This window comes from Etheostoma cragini, chromosome 17 (assembly GCF_013103735.1).
Source record: "Etheostoma cragini isolate CJK2018 chromosome 17, CSU_Ecrag_1.0, whole genome shotgun sequence".
NCBI lineage: Eukaryota > Metazoa > Chordata > Actinopteri > Perciformes > Percidae > Etheostoma > Etheostoma cragini.
Window position 1 is genome coordinate 1,358,928 of NC_048423.1, and position 7,327 is coordinate 1,366,254.

At 40.9% G+C, this 7,327-nt stretch overlaps 1 protein-coding gene across 1 annotated transcript in view; it reads left to right on the forward strand.

Annotated features, from left to right (window-relative positions):
* Positions 1-7,327, forward strand: part of LOC117960301 (protein kinase C epsilon type-like) — a 67,113-nt gene that overhangs the window by 27,073 nt on the left and 32,713 nt on the right. The window contains exons 3-6 of the mRNA XM_034898125.1: positions 3,435-3,603; positions 6,224-6,258; positions 6,397-6,485; positions 6,959-7,091. Coding sequence (XP_034754016.1) covers positions 3,435-3,603; positions 6,224-6,258; positions 6,397-6,485; positions 6,959-7,091 — 426 coding nt within the window. The remainder of the gene's footprint in view (positions 1-3,434; positions 3,604-6,223; positions 6,259-6,396; positions 6,486-6,958; positions 7,092-7,327) is intronic.

Sequence of the window (7,327 nt, forward strand, 5' to 3'; positions counted from 1 at the left end):
CACACACACACACACACACACACACACACACACACACACACACACACACACATACACACACATACACGCTCAAAGCCCTATCAAAAGAAGGTGAAATATGAATATTGTTCTGGTTCTGTTATCAGCTGGGAGTATAATACTCTGCTTGCAAGCTGCAAATAAAGAAGCTAAACGGGACAAGCTATAGTATATAGTAAGTATGCTTCGGGACAAATGGATGCCGTCGCTGCTTTGTGAATGCTACTCATGCATTATTTTAACAGTTGGCATCTGCTTTTTTCCTACTGTGAGATAAAGCTTTTTGCTAGATGTGTAGCTGCCGCCAGCGATGGCACATGCTTAAGGATCACACTACACAAGTCCTGTATGTGGTTTTATGGAAGACAAGTTGAAATGCTCGGAGGACCAGCTGAGAAAAGCAATGGTTTTGTGCAGGTCTGAGAAAGGGCTGCACAATTCATCGCAATTTTATGGACATTGCGAAATGGACCAGTGCAACATGTAAATCGCAGATGGCCGCAATATCTGTTAAAGGCAAAATATGCTTCAAACCATTGTGAATGAAGCATTGTGGCGCTGTAGACACGTCCCGGCCTACAAATCCTATCCTACAGACTACAGAGAACGCCTTTGTTTGCTTCAGACCCTTGCAAATATCCCACTGTAACCATTTTGATTTTTTTTTAAATGTAATATTAGTCAATGAAAATGAGAAAAATGACCATGATCCTTCCCTTTAATATCGTGAAACATATTGTAATCGCAGCGTCAGTCAAAATAATCGCAATTAGACATATTCCTCACACGGTGCAGCCCCAGATTGAGATGAAAGGGTCTCTGACGCCCTGGACGTTGGGACAGGACGACATTGTGTCAAGCTCCTTATTGAATATGTTAAAAAATCTTAAAGCTCATATTGTCCTTGTGTTGTCCTCATGTTGTCCTGATGTTGTCCTCATGACGTCCTGATGTTGTCCTGATGTTGTCCTCATGTTGTCCTGATGTTGTCCTCATGACGTCCTCATGTTGTCCTGATGTTGTCCTCATGACGTCCTCATGTTGTCCTGATGTGGTCCTCATGTTGTCCTGATGTTGTCCTCATGACGTCCTTATGTTGTCCTGATGTGGTCCTCATGTTGTCCTGATGTTGTCCTCATGACGTCCTCATGTTGTCCTGATGTTGTCCCCATGTTGTCCTCGGGTCAAATTGACCCGTTTTCCTATATCAATGTTCTTTTTAACTTCCCAAATTAACATGATTGATTCCACACAACGCTCTTTTGGCAAGTACAAATCATCACTTTCATTAATTTTGGGGTGTCTTATTCAATTTTATAGTGTTTGGAAGAAAAAAAAAGTTAAATAGTATTGAGTAAAAGTTGACATATTCCCGTCTGTGATTATCCATCAACATACTTTCGTTTAGTTTTAGTCTCAATAATTCCAAAATTCTGCTTTTCTAACCCCTAATTTCCTATAAATGAGGTTTATTGACCATAAATTCCAAAAATAACTCTAAACTAAAATTAATAAGTTAGTGTTACGTAGTGTTGAAAACGTCACAAAAGAGACAACCATTGAAAAAAGGTACAAAAATGTTGGAAGAAGTTAAAAACATTGCTAAAAAGCGTCAATAAAAGTTTTAATTTTCAATTTTGACGGGAAGACAACACAAGGGTTAAAACTAGAGATTGAGACTAGAGCCCGAACGATAAAGGATTTTTAAGGCCGATACCAATATGAATATTTGGTTATTTGAAAATCCGATTGGCCGATATATTGGCCGATATGGGGTTTATATTGTATATTTGGAAAAATAATTAATCCAGAAACGCATAATAAAACATTCTGAAGTGCTGCAGGAGTATTTCAATGGAGTAGAGCCAGACCGATACTAAGGCCGATACTGGTACGAATATTTGGTTATTTAAAAATCTGATATGCCGATATATCGGCATATATAAAAAAAAATAAGTGCGTCCTCTGGTGGACAGACTATGCAACGACAACGCTCATAACATGGTTGACAGTTATTTTTTAAATATTAATTTATCTGAATAATTTATTCGTCATTATAAATTATCTTGATGAATGGATATTAAAAAAAAAAAAATCTCCCGTTATAAATGCGTATAGTGATAGATCGGAAAATGCCTACTGTTGGCCAATAATATCGGCTCACCGATATATCGTTCGGCCTCTAAATTTGTTACCATTTCACCGTTGTGATGAGGACATCAAATAGGAACAGCGTGTCTATCACAGACCCCCCAACAACACACCCTCGGCATTGGACGACGCTAAGTCTGACCCCGTTGCTAGGCAGCAGTCATCAGTTGCTAGGTGATGGTGATGGCGTATTGCAAGAGGGGCTGGAAGAGTGTGAGTGAGGACGAGGAAAGAGGAACACGTAGAGAGCATGTGTTCAGTAGAGTTAACAATGTTCTGTACATTTGATATTTCATGTGTGTGAGTTGTTAGAGGAAAGGCCAGTGAGTCCCCCAAAAATGTTAAGATAAGTCCTCCAGGGATCCCAAATACCAACAGCTGATTCTACAAATGAAATGAAAAGCATAAAGGAAAAGCTCGGCTGTCTCGATCGACCGATTAGTTGACCACTATGAAATGAAACGCCAACCATTTGGATTTGATTTGTCATCTTACTCACACATAATATCCATTATCTTGTTAACGTCACTCTCTCTCTCTCTCACTCACTTTCTCACTCCAGGTTGTGTGTGTCTGTGTGTGTGTCTGTGTGTGTGATTAACAAAGTGTTAGGCAGTAATTGAAATCCGTGCCGCTCCGCGAGGGGAACCCTCTGTCGTAATTAAACACAAAGTGACAGCGGGAGCAGGAGAGACAGAGGGAGACAGAGGGAGACACAGAGACAGACTGTGTGACTAAGTACAGACCACTGGGCTTAACATGTCCCTTAATGAACCTCGTCAGTCCCCCTCAGCCACACAGTGCCATCGCCATCTAGTGGTTACATGGTGCGACTGCAGTCTTGGTGAAGGCTCATTGACTCACCATCAATGTGAACACCAAATACTGCTTAAAAGTCTTATTTTTCCTCATTGAGGATTATTCAACTTCCAGCACAATGGTTTAAAAAAGGAACAGTAGAAAGCCTGTATTATTATACATGTTGATAAAATAAATATTAGTCTTTCAGTGCAGCTCATGCACAGAAGCTTGGTTAATTTATTGGGCCTATTTCAGAAGATTCAAAATTCTACACAATCCCATTTTGCAGTAATATAATTTAAGTAAGATGAGCAAACAGAGAAATGTCTCTTTTTAGATAAAACATACAGTATATATAGCATAATTAGAAGTTTGGAAAATTGCAATATACCGCGGAATAATGCATTGTTCTGTAATTTGTAATTTGCCTGTGTGTGTGTGTGTGTGTGTGTGTGCGCGTGCAGCTCCAGTGGGCTCTGCCGAGAATGAGGAGCGTGTGTTTCGGCAGCGGATGCGTCCCAGGAAGCGGCAGGGTGCCGTCCGCCGGAGGGTCCACCAGGTCAACGGACACAAGTTCATGGCCACCTACCTGAGACAGCCCACCTACTGCTCCCACTGCCGGGACTTCATCTGGTGAGGACACATCAAACACATACACACATATATCTCACAGTCATAAAAATCACTCACAGAAATGTTAACAATTAGTGAAATGATTACAAAGGTCTGGTATGGACTGACCATGTGATGTAATGACCATGGCAGGACGGGGTGCTATGGTAGAGCGTGTGCAGTGGTGGTAGTGCAAAAGTGAAGGGTAAAGGGATTAAACTGTGCTATAGTTTATTATTAAAAGTTAACTATGACTGTGAAAAGACAAGAATTTAAACATAACAGAATTGCTTGGTATTGGGGGAACACACACCTGTATAATAAATGGTGAACTGAATTCACAATAAACACAGAGTGTGCTGGGGACGACAGATTGGAACAAGCTCACACAGTCTGTAATTTAACCCTTTGAATGAGCTGAAATATCATGCAGGCATTATGGGAGTCATTACATCCGGTAAGCCTGAGCAGGCCAAGGCCACTGAACAGAGGAGGACTTTTTTGTGTATTTACATGCACTTGAGGGCTAGTGTTTTTTAAGAAGTCATATACATAAAACAAACTTTATTTCAGTGATCAGTTCAAACTGGTTAACACACCTAGATTTTTGCAGGATAATCCTTTTTTATTAGCCAGGCAGATGCTTAACATTGTAGGGTCTTGATGACAGTCCATGTCCACGACGAAAAACTCAGACCAGGTGATGTATGAGGTGCAGACGGGACGATAAAAGATACTAACTTTTAGCAATGCATCCTTGAACCCCCCCACAATAAAAAAGTCCAAAAGCACTGCTCAGGCTGTAGCATGTGTATACAATGTTCTCTGATGCTCCTTCCTTATGCTGATTTCTCCCAAAAACCTGCTGTCTTGTTTCCATGTGAACACAGTGGACGCTTTGAAGTGCGGGTTCGTAAACAAAGCCAGCTGTGTTTGTTTCCATCCCAACAAAGTGTGTTAGCGTCGCTCACATGAAAGCATGTGGCCTCGGTGCTCTGAAAGAACATTTAAGAAAAACCTGCGCTTGTTAGATTCCTCAAGTGCTCCGCCTTTCTGAGGCGAATGAGCAAAAACACTGCACCGTACAGATTAACACATTTATTTTGATGTGCACCAGTGTGTAGATGTCCAGTCAGTGCCGTCAAGAGCACGCCAGACCTGTAGGTGGCAGTATAACGAGAAGCTCAAGCCCACTTTAGCCAATCAGAATCCCAAAATAGGAAACAACAGCAACAAATTACATCCTCTCTCTTCTCTTCCTCACTTCCTCTGCTGTCCGAACCTCAATCTGTCTCTGAGTTTTTGGTAACTGAGCCAGTTGGTAACAAAGTTTTTGAGGCCTCCTGCATCTTATTCTTGAAAGCAATTAAAATGGGACTGTTGGGTATACTGGCGCTGGAGTCCCATGCAGAAAGTGAGAAGCATCTCACTGTGAGTACGTTTGTGACTCTGCATTTACTTTGTACATTTTTTAATTTTTTTATGTTAAATTTCATTCTAAATAGTCGCCTTTACCCTCATGTTGTCTTCGGGTCAAATTGACCTGTTTTCCTAAATCAATGTTCTCTGTACCTAATTGCATTACCCAAAATAAGATAATTGGTTCCATACACGCTCTTTAACAAGTACACTTCTCTACTTTCAATAATTTTGGGGCGTCTCATTCAAGTTTATAGCATTTGAAAAAACAATTGAAGTGTTTTTGAAATAGTATTGAGTAAAAGTTGACATATTCCAGTCTGTGATTATCCATCAACATACTTTCCTTTGGTTTTAGTCTAAATAATTCCTAATTTCTGCTTTTCTTACTCACACATTAGATATAATTTCTTATAAGTGAGGTTTATTGGCCATAAATTCCAAAAGTTACTGTAAAACTATAGTTAATAAGTTAGTGTTACGTAGTGGTGAAAACGTCAAAAAAGCATCAAAAGTGACAAAAACATAAGAAAAAGTTTATAAAAACATTGATAAGAAGCGTCAACAAAGGAGTTTTCAATTTTGACGGACAGACAACACAAGGGTTAAATCTGACTTGGTGAAACCTGCAGAAACCCCGTACATAGGATTAGCTAACAGGAATAAAGCCTTTTTTCTACTGGCCACGTCTGCGCTGTCTTCCGGAGGCACCGTCGTTGCTCGAGATTCCACCAGCCGTGACGTGGTGCGTCCCACAAGGATGCGTGAAGCGGCTCACCGCTAATGATAAGCGGCAGGGGTATTTCCACGTGAGCTGCGGGGCGTTCAGACAGCCGGGCAGGAAGTGACACAGCAAGAGAATCCTGTCAATTTACCAAAACACCCCTCTGTTATAACTGTCAGTCCTTCATAATAAATGAAACACATTTGCTGTCTATCTCTTGTTCTATCTTTATAAGCGGTCCCTTCCCTGGGCGCTGTAAATGGCTGCCCACTGCTCCCTTGAGGAATGGGTTAAATGAAGAGAATGAAATTTGCTCCATGTATGTGTATGTGTATAAAGTTCCTTTACTGTTCCTAACCAGGACCTAAAACACAACTCTAAAAGCCAATATACATGCAGTATATATTTACTATGGGTAGCCTAACAGTTTCATCCTATTCATGCTGATATTCAGGTTTGTTTTCTCACACATGTTCTGTGTCTTTCTCTCACTTTCAGGGGTGTCTTAGGAAAGCAGGGCTACCAGTGTCAAGGTAGGGTGGTGTCCACACATTCCTGTGGTCCGATGTGTCTAAATCTTCATCTACGTTTTACAAGATTATCAACCCAGGACACTTAAAACTTATCTTGTAAATGTGTGACTTATGTCCGTGTGTGTGTTTCCCCTTTAGTGTGTACCTGTGTGGTCCATAAGCGCTGCCATGAGCTGATCATTACCAAGTGTGCAGGAATGAAGAAGCAGGAGGACACAGTCGAGGAGGTACCGATCTACATCTACAGGCTGCTTTTATTACACGCTTCCCCTGGAACACACACTGGCTACAGCTAAATCTGAGAAATGTCTTAAAACAGGGCAGTTAAACTCCACTTCACTAAGGGCCAGAGTGGAAAATGAGAACCACATTAAGGACCTGATATGATATATACAGTAGACAATTACTCACATGCTTTTATTTTATCAAAAAAGTAAAGTCTCACCTATTGAGAAAAAGATGATCTGATTACATCTTGTGAAATGTGAATATTTTCTAGTTTCTTCACTCCTCTGTGACAGTTAACAACAATTCATTGTTGAATTGAGAAAATAATAATCAACAGATCAATCAACAATGAAAATATTGGTTATTTGCGGTCCCAGAGGGAACAACATTCACGTTTCCACGTTTCCCACCAGCTCAGACCTCCAGACTCCTGCAGCTTTGTCTTAACGTCCTTTCTGTGCCTCTCTTGCAGCCGCTTGGCTCACAGAGGTTCAGTGTCAACGTGCCGCACAAGTTCAGCATCCACAACTTTAAAGTTCTCACCTTCTGCGACCACTGTGGCTCTCTGCTCTGGGGTCTGCTGCGACAGGGACTCCAGTGTAAAGGTACGAACCACTCAGCTTTCATGAAATGAAAAGTGTAGTATATCCCAATGGAAGGTCTTGGTAAACAACCCATGCAACTCCTAATATTAATTTAGCTTTCATATTTTTTCTGTTTTCTTTCCTCTTTCTTTTCAGTATTTTAGTTTGGCTTCACCAACTTATCCTCCTCTAGAGTTAGCACCCAACAGGCTACACCGTGTTATCCTCCTCTAGAGTTAGCACCCAACAGGCTACAC